Raw genomic sequence first — 16,387 nt, 5'->3', positions numbered from 1 at the left:
TATTTTATGGAGAATGGGGGAGTTGAGATGAGCTTGTAATTCATTCTTCACCTACCCTACCAAACACCCTAGCTTAGCCTTGTCTACCTCAGTATGCTCAGAGTACTTACATTAGCCTCCAGCTGGGCAAATCATCTAACACAAAGCCCATTCTATAAAACAGTGTTGCATACCTCACCTACACACACAGATGGGAGTTTTGTATACACGATGGGTGTGAAAACACCATATTTTTTAACACTGGCAACACAGCACACTATAGTGTCAGCTGTCTCCCTTGTAATAGTGTGACTGGCTCAGAGCTGCGTCTCACTGCTGTTGCCTCGCATCTCAAAAAAGGATGGGACCTCATATTGGTAGTCATGGAAAAGATCAAAATTCAAAATTGGTTTCTGCTGATTGTATTTTGCTTTGTACCACCATCAAAAGTGGAAAAATTGTAAAGTCAAACCATTGTAACTCGGGGACCACCTGTAATGCATAATTCCACTTAGATGAAGTTTGAGACTAGAATTCTACATAAATGATATAATCCATGATGAGGTTTTGGAATAGTGGTTACTTTAGGAGTATTGAGTGAGAAGGTCATGAGGAATCCATCTGGTGAGCTTCTCCACTTCTGCATCTGCATATTAAAATTAGATTTAGTAGGCAGGTAATTCTTGCTATTAATTAGTAATGCTTTATGGTAGTGGTTTGTATGTCATGGAAATGAAGGGAAAGTCTACTATGTACCATAACCAAAATGTTATGTTAACAGGGAGAAGCAGAGTACAAAACAAATTCTATATGCATTATCATAACTCAAAGGAACTATGAACGCAGTGTAAAAAATTAAAAGGAGAACAAATAACATTTTCACACTGGTCACTTTTGGTGGCTGCTGTGAAGAGGCCCTCAGGGTGGGTTCAGACACTCTGACTCTGGAAAGACACCAGCTCTCTCTCTACACAGAGCAGCCGGAATGCCACACCCAGTTCTTTTCTTTCCTGGGGCAGTAAGTCATTACACGAGCTCTTCAGCTCTCAGCTTCCTCACCTGTGAGCAAGGGGTCATCGTGGTATCTATACCCTAGGAGTGTAAGAGGACTGAACAAGATGAAGACAACTGTTTGCCCAGCATCTGTCACACAGTGTGTGGTCAGGACATGCCAATTACTGCTATTAAAGAAAACTTCACCAGCAAGACAAAGATCACATGTTTTCTCTCATTTGTGGAAGATAGATCCAAAAGGTAAATGTATACACAAATACAGACATGATCATATACACATTTATATATAGAACATGCCTGCAATAGTGAGACTGCCCGATGGGACTCAGGGGAGGAGGTAGAGGAAAAGAGAATGATAGAGAGCGAACCATATCAAAAAACAGTGTGTCTATGTGGGAAGATGGCTTAAGGAAAAGCACTAAAAGCTTCTGAATAACAGGAGGTAGGGGGAGAGAGAGGGAGAGTAATAAAGGAGGTTAATCAGACTAAAGCACAGTATATTCACAGCTGAAATACCATCATGAAAGTCCTTTGAAAAGCAAATATGAATTAAAAATAAAGGACAGGATTGAAAAACAGGTCCTGTGAGAGGACGGGTACTTGTGAGAGGGGGAGGGCAAATGGAGGAGATAAAGGAGGGTAAATATGGTTGATGTACTTTATATACCTATTTTGGATAGAATAATGAAACTATTGTAATTGTTTTAAGTAGGGGGAGGGGATGAAGGAGAGAGATGGTGGGAGCGAAACTAATAAGGCATATTGTAAGCACATGGGGAATTGTCGCAATGAATTCCCCCGTACAACTAATACATGGCGATAAAAACGTTAAAAAATAAAGGAAACTTCAAGGCAGAGGAGAGTGAAGCTATCTGGGTTCATACCAACTGTCCCTCTTTTCCGGGTCATCTACAGAGATGGAGGCTGGTGAGTGGGACCTTAGGCAGAGAGAAATGTTTCAGAGTAGCCCCCAACACACCCGGAAGCAAAAGGAATTGCGGAGGGAGCAGGTGCAGCTGGCCAGCGGCCCTGGATGCCCACTGAGGTGGAAGGTGAACACTTCTAGGAGGAACACCCAGCCAAAGACAATGATTGAAATGTTCCTGAGTTGGGAGTTGAAAAGGAGGTTACGCTGGGAAAACAAGCAAATGAAATTTGGGGTATAAACACCAGAGAGGATAAAAATGAGGTCATTTTAAATGGGATAGTTTAAAGCTGAGCATTTCATGACTGTGCTTAGCTATGGGTTTACTGTATTATGGAAACCACAAAAGTCCAAATCACTAGGAAGTTATGGAAACTTAGAAGATGGGGTCTAAGTAAAGGGAGTGGGTCCTTGGTGGCATGCCCTTGGGACTATATCTTGTCCCCAGCCCTGCCTCTGTCTCTGCCTCTTTCTTTCTCTCTCTCTTTCTCTCTCTCTCTCTCTCTCTCTCTCTCTCTCTCTCTCTCTCTCTCTCTCTCTCTCTCCCAGCCACCATGAGGTGAGCAGTTTTACTTCCCCACATGCTCCAGCCACCTTGATGTTCTGTGTCTATGAAGCCCATAATTGGAGCCAAATGACCATGGACTGAAACTTCTGAAATAAAGCTTTCTTCTTTTGAAGTTGTTTCTCTGCAGTGTTTTGTCGTAGTGATGACAAGCAGACTAGCACACTTGCCTTCCTACTCAGAGGCACATTTCCTCCCTTCAATGTCAAGCAGCTATTATGATGGTATAATATCTACTTGCAATTTGAATACATGAGAAGTTTCATCTTTTTTCAGTTAAAATTAACTAACTCTTCTGGAAATCAGTAGAGCCCACAGCTTCTTAGATGGAATTAAGGGAAATCTAATTGGCTTTTAGTCAATGACCTAGGAAACATGAAATACACACATACCCCAGGCGTTTGTATACTTTCTTCCTCCTTGAGGAGACAGGCTTATGATGTTTAATATTGCCAATCAGCAAAATCACATACACTGGCTAGGCTGCAAAGCATTACAATTGACTTCTTGTCAACATACATAAAAAGAAAAGGATAATTTAAGCAGAAACCTATTGTATTATATACAGAAAAACCACAATTCTGGGAAAAAAGGTCTAGAATTTTTTTTCTTATAAGAAGTGTGTGAAAATCAATATTGTAAGGCCGAATTGGATTTAATATCATGTACTGATCTAGAGTGTAGGGAAGGAATTGAATTAGCATTTACACAGCCTTCTGTCTGACTGCAACCCTACTAAAAATTTCTCAATGGAAATAATGCACACAAGATATTCTGAACAGCTGCCTCCAAATTATGATGATATTGATAATAATCCTATTAGATATTATTTTTATTAATACTTTTTCTGTAGCAGATACTGTGCTAATAAGCACTTTATATGCATTAGCTCACTTACTTCCCATGACAAACCTATGAAGGAGGTGTTTCATCATGCCTATTTTTTTCCTTAAGGACAATAAAGCTCAAACTATGATGATCAACTGCCCAGGTTTTCCCAAAATGAGGACTTTTAGCTCTTATCTCAGGAAAATCCCTGGGCAACCTGGGATGAGTGAGTCTCCTGTAAGAGTGAATGGCTTGATTTTTAAGGTGGTAGAGAAGAATTTAAAAGCCTGCTTTCCTTGATTGGTCAGTTCTCCTACCTACTGCCAGCTCAGCTCGAGGTAACTGTCCATAACAGCTGAATGGCAAAGACATTCTTTGCATCTGAGAGGAGGAACCCTAGGATGAGACTAGAGGACATTATTTCACATGAACTAAGTGAAAATGTCGTCTTGCCTCTCTTGTCCCCAAATCATTGAACAAGGGAAGCTGAGCCCCCTTTGTAACATTTCTGAAGGGCCTGCATGCTACTAGAACAGACATTCAGAGTGGAACCCACTCACCTTGGGAAGTGGATAGAGATGACACTGTGGTTGGCCGGGATCCTGCTTACAAAAGTCCAGCACGTGACATACCACGTCAGCATTCATGTGTGCACCAAGTCTGGAGGGAAATGGGGCAGAGCAAAGGCTATTAAGATCTCTGAGGTATTAGGAAATAGAAGCTATTTCAAAAAAAGGCAAATCCTTAATGTACTCAATTCACTGCAGTCTGGCCATGGAGCCCCAGTCAGTGTAGGGACTGGGTCATAACCTTCTCCTGCCATATTGCTCTTTCCTGCATTTACAATAAGGTCCTCAGTGCAGGAGGGGGGAATGCACAGTCCTGATCTGTGGGACTTTTTGCAGAAGAAGCCACAAAAACAATTGGAGGAAAAATGGTCAGGGGTAGAATTTAATGAAAGTAGGATTTTGAACTTTACTGGGCCTTATAGCAACAAAATCATTTATAATATAGTCTAAAACACCTAAAATTACTTCTTAGTTATGGTCTGAAGCATTTCTTTCTCTTTAAAGTAGCTATATTTCTTGTTTCTTTCCCTGGGGATGGCAGAAGAACAGTTCTTCAAATATCATGGTTTGGGTCTAGATTTGAAGAACCTATCTATGTTCATTTCCATTTTGCCATCCCCAAAAAGCTCTTCTTACTAAGAAAAGTCAGCATTAATGTGCTGCTTTGAATGAAGGAACAAGGATGGATTTTTAGTCAAATTTCAAGTACCTTATTGATGCAAATCAAAACAACAAAAACAAACAAATCCAGCAACACAGTTTGGTATACCCAGAGATAAACCTTTGTATTATGTGGATGGACAGTGGTGAACTCTACAGGAAACCAATGGGGTTTCTTCCAAGATCACATGGTCAGCTAACTGTTCTCTTTCACCCACAGGGGTGAGTGAGCTCCTGATAACCATGCTTATGCAATAGTTAGAGACAAGACAGAATGGAGGTCACTGGAAAGATGAAAAAGTTAATATAAAACTGCAAGTGGTCAACTAAAGACAAATCCACATTCTGCCTCTAACTATCATGCAGCCCAATATGTGATTGGTAGCATCTGCTTTGCTGTTAAGTATGTCTTTCTAGAGAGGGAGATAAAGGGAACCAGTTTTCAGAGCACTATAGAGCCCAAAGTCCTAAATTGACCTTTTCAGCCATTTTCCCTACTTAAGACCTCATAAATATTACCAGCATCTCATGCATATCATTTAAAAATCTGGGAATCAGCATATGCACAGAATACCTCATGTTATATAACAGGATTTTGCAATCAAACCTGATGATTTTTCCAGCAGCTGGATCCTAGCCACACAAAAGGCAGATAAATCCCTGACTGCTGGGCTCTTGAGCAATTCCCTGCTCAGAGCACCATCCCCCTGATGCCCTGACATTGTGCTATGGCTTCTTATTGCTTTAATAAACTTTGGTTTTGCTTGATACTTTGTCTCCTCATTCAAATCTTGGCTCGAGGTATCAGACAAGTAACTGATAATCATTTGAGGACCACCGTAATCCACTGCCAACAGTTTCACCTCACTTTTGGAGGATTATGTCCCAAGATGGTTCATGACTGCAGGTAGTACATATTATATATACTATGCTCTGTTCTATACATCTACACCCATTATAAAGTTTAATGTAAATTAGGCATAGAGGTTAACTTCAACTACTACTACTACTAATAAAATGGAGCAATGCTAATAATATGCAATAAAAAGTTACTTAAAATTATGAATTATTTATTTCTGGAGTTTTCTATTTAATATTTTTGGGCACAGTTAATTGCAAGTAAACTGAAACTGAGTAAGGGGAATTCTATACTCTTTCAGCCAGTTGATTAGACCTCATCAGACTACTGTTTCAAGCAGTAGCAATCGGATTCTGTCTTCAGTCATATGCTTGTCATTGTACATTCATCATGGAGTTCAGATTCTGTCTTAAGGAAAATTTGGAATTGGTGTTAAAAAGTAGAACTTCAGAGCCTTGACTGTACAGTCATTTGCTGCCACATGGACTGAGTGTATGGAAAGCTAGTCTGCAGGAAATGAATCTGGAACAGAACGCAGGGGTGCATAGTGGGGAAGCCTGGGGAGAGCAACCCTGGGATCCTATGGTTTCCTGGTTCTGTTTGCAGCGTCTTTCATAGGATTATGTATCTTTCTTCCTTGAGTTCCATGGCATCTATGCCCTAGGCTCCTTAGATCTCTTTTCATCCAATGATTATAATGACTACCTGTGTAACTACTACAATTTCTACCACCTTTCTTCTTCTCTCCTTGCCCCTCCACTTCCTTCTTCATAAGTAAGGTCAAGATGTTTCTGTTTCTTGTGACTGAAGGCAGTCATAGCCACACATGGGCCAACTCTTGAGAACTGCCTGTAGGCACTGGAATGCTTGTTCCCTGTGCTCTGGGGTCTGAATGCAAGATACAAAATCTGCTCCCTACTCCACTCTCATCTTAGCTTCATTTCCTTGATTCCTTTTCCACGAGCTCAGTTAGGCTGTCCATTCCTTCAAAGGAATTTTACACCTGGACATGCAGACTACAAAATGAGATTTTGAAAGATAAAACAAAAACCAAAGCTAACAAAACACTCTTTTGTTTTCACTTAGTGAGTAAGTAGAAGTTGTAATGATCACAGAACATCAAAATATCTTTTAAGATCTCTAATAATTTTATCTTTGGCTACTGCCCTTCCAAATGCTGGAAGGGACCTTAAGAATTCATTTCTACCATGCACTCTTCTTTCTATACACAGAACTACCTTGTTTTAATGAAAATCTATCTTATTAAAGCCCATCAGAGAACAGGGTCCTTTTTGGAAATAGTCAAATATTTTGAGAGTCACTCCAATGTGAAAATAGGCTGGTATCATGGGCCTTCAAATTTCATTTCAACTGAAATGAGATTAGCAGTGTGGCTGCAAGGTGGTTCATCAACCTTCTATGAACCCTGAGTTCATTGTGAGAGTTACTTGCTTAGTCCCAGAATCCCTTCATGGGAGATCAGGGGGTGGAAACATAACTCAAAGTGTCAAAAGAGGCCATGTCTTCTAAGTAGTGGGGCAAGTTGCTTGCTATAGATAAAATCCATTACCATACTAATGCCTACCAAGGGCCAGTAAATCAGGAGAGGGCAGCAGTCCTCACACATCTGTTCTCAACTTAATGGATCATTTGTTTAACTGATGACTGCTGTCTTTATGGGGGTTTGGTATTTAGTGGACCCAGAAGAGTGATAAATAGGGCTCCTCTTAATCTTTGTTTTTGACCTAAGCCCAATAGCCCATCTGTGGCACTCCTGGACAACCAGAACAAAGTCATCATATAGTGTCTAAATCTTTACACTTCTTTACCCTCAAGTAGAGCATAATATCAAGTAAGTGAATCTGAATGCGCAAATGGAGATGGAGCCACTTAGAGAGTGAGGCTGGCAGTCTCTGAGCTGCAGAATAGGAGAGAAGAGTAGAGTACCCCTCAGGATCCTCTAAGATGGCGCTTCCTCATCAGAAGACTTAAGTAAGAAGCACTCCTCTTGACAAAAAGAGAAAATGTTGAGCCCCTTCCCCCCAAATCAGCACAAGTTCAATACCCTTATAATATGCAAGATACATAAGAAGTAACAAAGTACCACAGAGCTCTTAATCAACCTTGGGGCAAAAGGCCTAGACTACACATAATTTGTGGTGTCTTTAGGAAATCTCCAAACTGACCCTGTTTTCTTTTCCCCAGAGTAGCCAGTAAGACAAAATAGTCACGTTTTCCAAAGACTTTTTTAAAGTAGTTTTTTGGTTCACAGAAAAATTGAGAGAAAGGTATAGGAATTTCCCTTGGACTCCTACACACATGTAGCCTCATTGATAATCACATCCTTCTCCAGCACATCTCTTTAAATTGGTGAACCTTCATTGACATTTAGATAATATCATTATCATCAACAGTCCATAGTTTGCATCAGAGTTCACTCTTGGTGGTTGGTGTACATTCTGTGGGTTTTGACAAATGTATAACCACATATCTACCATTGTAGTATCATATAGGATATCTTCACTGCCCTGAAAATCCTCTATGCTTTGCATATTTATCTCTCTCTCCTTCCTAACCCTTGGCAACCACTGATATTTTTACTGTCTCCATAGATCTACCTTTTCTAGAAAGTCATATAATTGGAAATATATAGTAGGTAGCCTTTTCACTTGGGCTTTCATTTTGTCATATTACTTAGCAATGTGCATTTCACTTTCCTCCATGTTTTTTCATGACTTGATTAATTTCATTTTATTAATGATTAATATTCCATTGTATGATGTATCACAGTTTTAAAATATACTACTGGACATTATGATTCATTCAGCTTTTTATGGTTATGCTACTATAAACATTCACATGCAGATATTTGTGTGGCTGTAAGTTTTTAAAGAAACTGCCATTTTTTCAGTGTTTTGGATTTGGTTATTCTAAGATGAATAATGGTATTTCTTTTTTTTTCGCAATCCCTTAGTAGTATATTATGTTAAGCATCTTTACATGAACTTATTTGCCATGTAATATCTTCTTTGATGAAATATCTGTTATCTGTTAAGACTTTTGTATCATATTTTCAATTAGTTTTTTTTAATTGTTGAGTTTTTTTTTTTTAGATTTTTTAATTTTACTTTTTTTATTGTTGTGCTGGGTGTGGGTACATTGTAGCATTTACAAAATTCTTACAATGCATCAAATATATCATACTTGAATTCTCCCCCTCCACTGCTCTTCCCCAATCCCCTTGTAAATCAGTATCTTTAGATATCTTTAAATAATCATTCAAACCAAGAATACCCAGTGTGAATGGTTATAAATGATTACTTTTGTTGGTAGGTTTCTTTCACCTTGATTTTTACTTTCTAAAAGATGGTGATGCCCTTGAGTTGACTTTTGTTTTTCTTTTGGACTGTCCATCTACTTTCTTTCTTTTTTTAAATTCATTTATTCACATGTGCATACATTGTTTGGGTCATCTCTCCCCCCTGCCCTCCACTCTCGCCCTCTTCCCCCTCTCTCCAGCAGAACCTGTTCTGCCCTTATCTCTAATTTTGTTGAAGAGAAGACATAAGCATAATAAGAAAGACTAAGCATTTTTGCTAGTTGAGTTAAGGATAGCTATACAGAGAGATTCCTAGCATTGCTTCCATGCACAAGTGTGTTGCAACCCAAGTTGATTCATCTCTAACTGATCTTTACACTGGTTCCTGATCCCCTTCCGGTGTTGACCTCTGTAGCTTTAAGGTTTCTATATTAGTTCCTCTGGAGTGGGGACATCAAACGCTTTCATGTTTTGGGTTTCCTACCTATCCCCATACCTCCCATATGTGCTCTCCCTTTGTCATATGACCCAAGTCCAAAAACATTGCTGTATTTGCCCTAGATCTAAAGTTTGCATATGAGAAAGAGCATATGATTTTTGGTCTTCTGAGCCTGGCTAACCTCGCTCAGAATGATGTTCTCCAGTTCCATACATAAGATTTCATTCTTCTTCAAAGCTGAGTAAAATTCCATTGTGTATAAATACCACATTTTCTTGATCCATTCGTCAGTAGTGGGGCATCTTGGCTATTTCCATAACTTGGCTATTGTGAATAGCACTGCAATAAGCATGGGTGTGCAGGTGCCTCTGGAGTAACCAGTGTCGCATTCCTTTAGGTATATCCCCAGGAGTGGGATTGCTGGATCATATGGCAGATCTATGTTTAGATTTTTAAGAAGCCTCCATATTAATTTTTTTCAAGAGTGGTTGTACTAGCTTGCATTCCCACCAGCAGTGTACGAGGGTTCCTTTTTCTCCACATCCTCACCAACACCTGCTGTTGGTGGTGTTTTTGATGATGGCTATTCTAACAGGGGTGAGGTGGAATCTTAGTGTGGTTTTGATTTGCATTTCCTTTATGGCTAGAGATGGTGAACACTTTTTCATGTGTTTTTGGCTATTTGAATTTTTTCTTTTGAGAAAGTTCTGTTTAGTTCAGTTGCCCATTTCTTTATTGGTTCATTGATTTTAGGAGAGTTTAGTTTCTTAAGTTCCCTGTATATTCTGGTTAACAGTCCTTTGTCTGATGTGTGGCTGGCAAATATTTTCTCCCACTCTGTGGGTGGTCTCTTCAGTTTAGAGATCATTTCTTTTGTTGTGCAGAAGCTTTTTAATATCTAGTTTATCAGTTCTTTCTTCCATGGATCATACTTTTAGTGTCCTATCTAAAAATTTATCATCAATGCCAAGGTCATCTAGATTTTCTTCTGTATTACCTTCTGGGGGAGTTCATAATTTTATATTTTGCATTTATATCTGTGATACATTTGAGTTCACTTTTGTGAATTCTCTATCTAGATTTGTATTTTAGCATGGATATCTGTATTTTTGTTCCTGTACCATTTGTCAAAGAGACTACCTTCTTTCCATCATACTGCTTTAAGCCTTTCTCCTAACTGTGAACACAGAATCTCTCTCCATTCACTTAGCTCTTTGACTTCTTTCACAAAATCTTATAGTTTTCCTCATACAGATCTTGTACATACTTTGTTAGGTTTATACCTAAGTGCTTCATTTCTGTTAGTGTAAGTGGTATTGTATGTTTGCCTCAAATTCATCTTATTTATTGCTGGGACATGGGAAAGCTATTCAATTTTGTGTATCAACCTCATATTCTGCAATTTTGTTATAATTGTCTATTCTTCCAGAAAACTTCTGTTGTTTTTTTTCTGAATTTATTCATAGACAATCATGTCATCTGCTAGATTTATTTCATCCTTCCCTATCAGTATAAATTTTATTTCCATTTCTTGCCTTGGATTAACATTGGCTAGAACATTCAGTATGATGTTGAAAGGAGTAATGAGAGTGTATCCTTGCTTTGTACCAGATCTTAGTGGAAAAGCTTCTAATCCTCAGCATTAATATGATGTTAGTTGAAGGGTTTTTTGAGCATATTCTTTGTTAAATTGAGGAAGTTCCCCTCATTTTCTGGTTTACAGAGAGTGTTTTATCGTGAATGAGTGTTGGATTTGTCAAATGGTTTTCTGTATCTGTTGATCCGATTATATGATTTTTTTAAATGGAGCCTGTTGATGTGGTAGATAATATTAATTGATTTTTGAATGCTTAACCAGGTTTGCATGCCAGGGATCAATCCACTTGGTTGTGGTATATAATTTTTGAGGGGGCAGTACTTGGGTTTGAACTCAGGTCCTTGAGCTTGCTAGATGGCAAGTGCTTGATCACTTGAACTATGCCCACAATGCTTTTTTGCTTTAGTTTATTTTTCAGATAAGGTTTCATGTTTTTGCCTAGGATCAGCATCAAATGTGTTGTCTTACTCTCCTTTCTTTGCCACTCCTGTAGCTAGGATTACAGACATGTGCTACCATGCCCAGCTTTAATTTTTATACATTGTTGGATTCAATTTGCTGAAGTTGAAGTTTACTCTCCATGTTCATGAGTATGAGGAATATTAGTTTGAACTTTCCTTGTAGTGTTTTTGTCTGGTTTTGGTATTAGAGTGATGATGACTTCACTAAAATGCATTAGAAAGTATTCCCTTTTGCCTCTATCTTTTGAAGAAATTAGAGAAAACTGGTATAATTCTTTCCTGGAATGTTTGGTAGAACTCACCAGCAAACCCATTTGAGCCTGGTGAATTCTGTTTCAGAAGTTAAATTTTGACCCTGTTTGTTTAATACCTATAGGCCTATCCACACCTCATGCTTCTTCCTGTGTGGTTTTGGTGGTTTGTATTTTTCAAGGAAAATTTGGGGGCAAAGAATTATTCATAATATTCCTTACTTGTCCTTTTAACAGCCATGAGATCTGTAATTGTGTTTTCTTTTTATGTCTGATATCAGTAATCCATGTCTTCTCTTATTTTCCTTAAAAATTTTTTTTTTTAACTTTAAACATCTTTTTCCTTTATTATTTATCAAGTTAAAAATTGATGACTTAAAAATTAAATTTATGGATGTGTAGCTTCTAAAAACATGTTTTTTTCCCTTTTTTTAAAGAAAAAAGCTGTCAATTTGTAGATAAGCTAACCCATTGGTGAAAATACTCAATTTTCTGCATGTAAACCATGCATTGATAATTTTTTTTTTTCATTTTTCTTTTATTATTCATATGTGCATACAAGGCTTGGTTCATTTCTCCCCCCTGCCCCCACCCCCTCCCTTACCACCCACTCCACCCCCTCCCGCTCCCCCCCTCAATACCCAGCAGAAACTATTTTGCCCTTATCTCTAATTTTGTTGTAGAGAGAGTATAAGCAATAATAGGAAGGAACAAGGGGTTTTGCTGGTTGAGATAAGGATAGCTATACAGGGCATTGACTCACATTGATTTCCTGTGTGTGGGTGTTACCTTCTAGGTTAATTCTTTTTGATCTAACCTTTTCTCTAGTTCCTGGTCCCCTTTTCCTATTGGCCTCAGTTGCTTTAAGGTATCTGCTTTAGTTTCTCTGCGTTAAGGGCAACAAATGCTAGCTAGTTTTTTAGGTGTCTTACCTATCCTCACCCCTGCCTTGTGTGCTCTCGCTTTTATCATGTGCTCATAGTCCAATCCCCTTGTTGTGTTTGCCCTTGATCTAATGTCCACATATGAGGGAGAACATACGATTTTTGGTCTTTTGAGCCAGGCTAACCTCACTCAGAATGATGTTCTCCAATTCCATCCATTTACCAGCGAATGATAACATTTCATTCTTCTTCATGGCTGCATAAAATTCCATTGTGTATAGATACCACATTTTCTTAATCCATTCGTCAGTGCTGGGACATCTTGGCTGTTTCCATAACTTGGCTATTGTGAATAGTGCCGCAATAAACATGGATGTGCAGGTGCCTCTGGAGTAACAGTCTTTTGGGTATATCCCCAAGAGTGGTATTGTTGGATCAAATGGTAGATCGATGTCCATCTTTTTAAGTAGCCTCCAAATTTTTTTCCAGAGTGGTTGTACTAGTCTACATTCCCACCAACAGTGTAAAAGGGTTCCTTTTTCCCCACATCCTCGCCAACACCTGTTGTTGGTGGTGTTGCTGATGATGGCTATTCTAACAGGGGTGAGGTGGAATCTTAGTGTGGTTTTAATTTGCATTTCCTTTATTGCTAGAGATGGTGAGCATTTTTTCATGTGTTTTCTGGCCATTTGAATTTCTTCTTTTGAGAAAGTTCTGTTTAGTTCACATGCCCATTTCTTTATTGGTTCATTAGTTTTGGGAGAATTTAGTTTTTTAAGTTCCCTGTATATTCTGGTTATCAGTCCTTTGTCTGATGTATAATTGGCAAATATTTTCTCCCACTCTGTGGGTGTTCTCTTCAGTTTAGAGACCATTTCTTTTGATGAACAGAAGCTTTTTAGTTTTATGAGGTCCCATTTATCTATGCTATCTCTTAGTTGCTGTGCTGCTGGGGTTTCATTGAGAAAGTTTTTACCTATACCTACTAACTCCAGAGTATTTCCTACTCTTTCTTGTATCAACTTAAGAGTTTGGGGTCTGATATTAAGATCCTTGATCCATTTTGAGTTAATCTTGGTATAGGGTGATATACATGGATCTAGTTTCAGTTTTTTGCAGACTGCTAACCAGTTTTCCCAGCAGTTTTTGTTGAAGAGGCTGCTATTTCTCCATCGTATATTTTTAGCTCCTTTGTCAAAGATAAGTTGCTCATAGTTGTGTGGCTTCATATCTGGATCCTCTATTCTGTTCCACTGGTCTTCATGTCTGTTTTTGTGCCAGTACCATGCTGTTTTTATTGTTATTGCTTTGTAATATAGTTTGAAGTCAGGTATTGTGATACCTCCTGCATTGTTCTTTTGACTGAGTATTGCCTTGGCTATTCGTGGCCTCTTGTGTTTCCATATAAATTTCACAGTAGATTTTTCAATCTCTTTAATGAATGTCATTGGAATTTTGATGGGAATTGCATTAAACATGTAGATTACTTTGGGGAGTATCGACATTTTTACTATGTTGATTCTACCAATCCATGAGCATGGGAGATCTCTCCACTTTCTATAGTCTTCCTCAATCTCTTTCTTCAGAAGTGTATAGTTTTCCTTGTAGAGGTCTTTCACATCTTTTGTTAGGTTTACACCTAGGTATTTGATTTTTTTTGAGGCTATTGTAAATGGAATTGTTTTCATACATTCTTTTTCCGTTTGCTCATTGTTAGTGTATAGAAATGCTAATGATTTTTCTATGTTGATTTTATATCCTGCTACTTTGCTATAGCTATTGATGATGTCTAGAAGCTTCTGAGTAGAGTTTTTTGGGTCTTTAAGGTATAGGATCATGTCGTCTGCAAATAGGGATATTTTGACAGTTTCTTTACCTATTTGTATTCCTTTTATTCCTTCTTCTTGCCTAATTGCTCTGGCTAGGAATTCCAGTACTATGTTGAATAGGAGTGGAGATAGTGGGCATCCTTGTCTGGTTCCTGATTTTAGAGGGAATGGTTTTAATTTTTCTCCGTTAAGTATAATGCTGGCTGTAGGTTTGTCATATATAGCTTTTATAATGTTGAGGAACTTTCCTTCTATTCCTAGTTTTCTTAGAGCTTTTATCATGAAATGATGTTGGATCTTATCAAAGGCTTTTTCTGCGTCTATTGAGATGATCAAGTGGTTTTTGTCTTTGCTTCTGTTAATGTGGTTTATTACGTTTATTGATTTTCGTATGTTGAACCACCCCTGCATCCCTGGGATGAAGCCTACCTGGTCGTGGTGGATAATCTTTTTGATGTGTTGCTGAATTCGGTTTGCCATTATTTTGTTGAGGATTTTTGCATCAATGTTCATTAAGGAGATTGGCCTATAGTTCTCCTTTTTGGAGGTGTCTTTGCCTGGTTTTGGGATAAGTGTAATAGTGGCTTCATAAAATGTGTTTGGCAGTTTTCCTTCCCTTTCTATTTCATGGAACAGTTTAAGGAGGGTTGGTATCAGTTCTTCTTTAAAGGTCTGATAGAATTCAGCAGAGAATCCATCAGGTCCTGGACTTTTCTTTTGGGGAGACTCTTGATTGCTGCTTCAATTTCATTTTGTGTTATAGGTCTATTCAGGTGATTAATTTCCTCTTGCTTCAGTTTTGGATGATCATATGTATCTAGAAATCTGTCCATTTCTTTTAGATTTTCAAATTTATTTGAATATAGGTTCTCAAAGTAGTCTCTGATGATTTCCTGGATTTCCATGGTGTTTGTTGTTATCTCCCCTTTTGCATTCCTGATTCTACTAATTTGGGTTTTTTCTCTCCTCATTTTAGTCAGGTTTGCCAGGGGTCTATCGATCTTGTTTATTTTTTCAAAGAACCAACTTTTTGTTTCATTAATTCTTTGTATGGTTTTTTTGGTTTCTATTTCGTTGATTTCAGCTCTTATTTTTATTATTTCTCTCCTTCTATTTGTTTTGGGATTTGCTTGTTCTTGTTTTTCTAGGAGTTTGAGATGTATCATTAGGTCATTGATTTGGGATCTTTCAATCTTTTTAATATATGCACTCATGGCTATAAACTTTCCTCTCAAGACTGCCTTAGCTGTGTCCCATAGGTTCCGGTAGGTTGTGTTTTCATTTTCATTGACTTCTAGGAACTTTTTAATTTCCTCTTTTATTGCATCGATGATCCATTCTTCATTAAGTAATGAGTTATTTGGTTTCCAGCTGTTTGCATGTTTTTTGTCTTTACTTTTGTTGTTGAGTTCTACTTTTACTGCATTGTGGTCAGATAGTATGCACGGTATTATTTCTATTTTCTTATATTTGCTGAGGCTTGCTTTGTGCCCTAGGATATGATCTATTTTGGAGAAGGTTCCATGGGCTGCTGAGAAGAATGTATATTGTGTAGAGGTTGGATGAAATGTTCTATAGACATCTACTAGGTCCACTTGATCTATTGCATATTTTAGATCTTGGATTTCTTTATTGAGTTTTTGTTTGGATGACCTATCTATTGATGATAATGGAGTGTTAAAGTCTCCCACAACTACTGTGTTGGCGTTTATATATGCTTTTAGGTCTTTTAGGGTATGTTTGATGAAATTGGGTGCGTTGACATTGGGTGCGTACAGATTGATGATTATTATTTCCTTTTGGTCTATTTCCCCTTTTATTAGTATGGAATGTCCTTCTTTGTCTCGTTTGATCAATGTAGGTTTGAAGTCTACTTTGTCAGAGATAAGTATTGCTACTCCTGCTTGTTTTCGGGGGCCATTAGCTTGGTAAATCTTCTTCCAGCCTTTCATCCTAAGCATATGCTTATTTCTGTCGGTGAGATGAGTCTCCTGTAAGCAACAAATTGTTGGATCTTCTTTTTTAATCCATTTTGTCAAACGGTGTCTTTTGATGGGTGAATTAAGTCCATTGACATTAAGTGTTAGTACTGATAGGTATGTGGTGATTCCTGCCATTTAGTTATCTTAGTTGTTTGAAGGTTTGATTGTGTGTACCTAACTTGATGTTACTCTCTACTGTCTTGCTTTTTCTTATCCTGTGGTTTGG

At 38.1% G+C, this 16,387-nt stretch overlaps 1 protein-coding gene across 2 annotated transcripts in view; it reads right to left on the bottom strand.

Moving 5' to 3' along the window:
- Positions 1 to 16,387, bottom strand: part of Aoah (acyloxyacyl hydrolase) — a 227,048-nt gene that overhangs the window by 157,188 nt on the left and 53,473 nt on the right. For both annotated transcript variants that reach the window (XM_074065287.1, XM_074065288.1), the window contains exon 4: positions 3,872 to 3,971. In XM_074065287.1, the coding sequence (XP_073921388.1) occupies positions 3,872 to 3,971 (100 nt within the window). The remainder of the gene's footprint in view (positions 1 to 3,871; positions 3,972 to 16,387) is intronic.

This window comes from Castor canadensis, chromosome 2 (genome assembly GCF_047511655.1).
Source record: "Castor canadensis chromosome 2, mCasCan1.hap1v2, whole genome shotgun sequence".
In the NCBI taxonomy this organism is placed as follows: Eukaryota; Metazoa; Chordata; class Mammalia; order Rodentia; family Castoridae; genus Castor; species Castor canadensis.
This window is presented reverse-complemented; position numbering and strand designations above follow the sequence as displayed.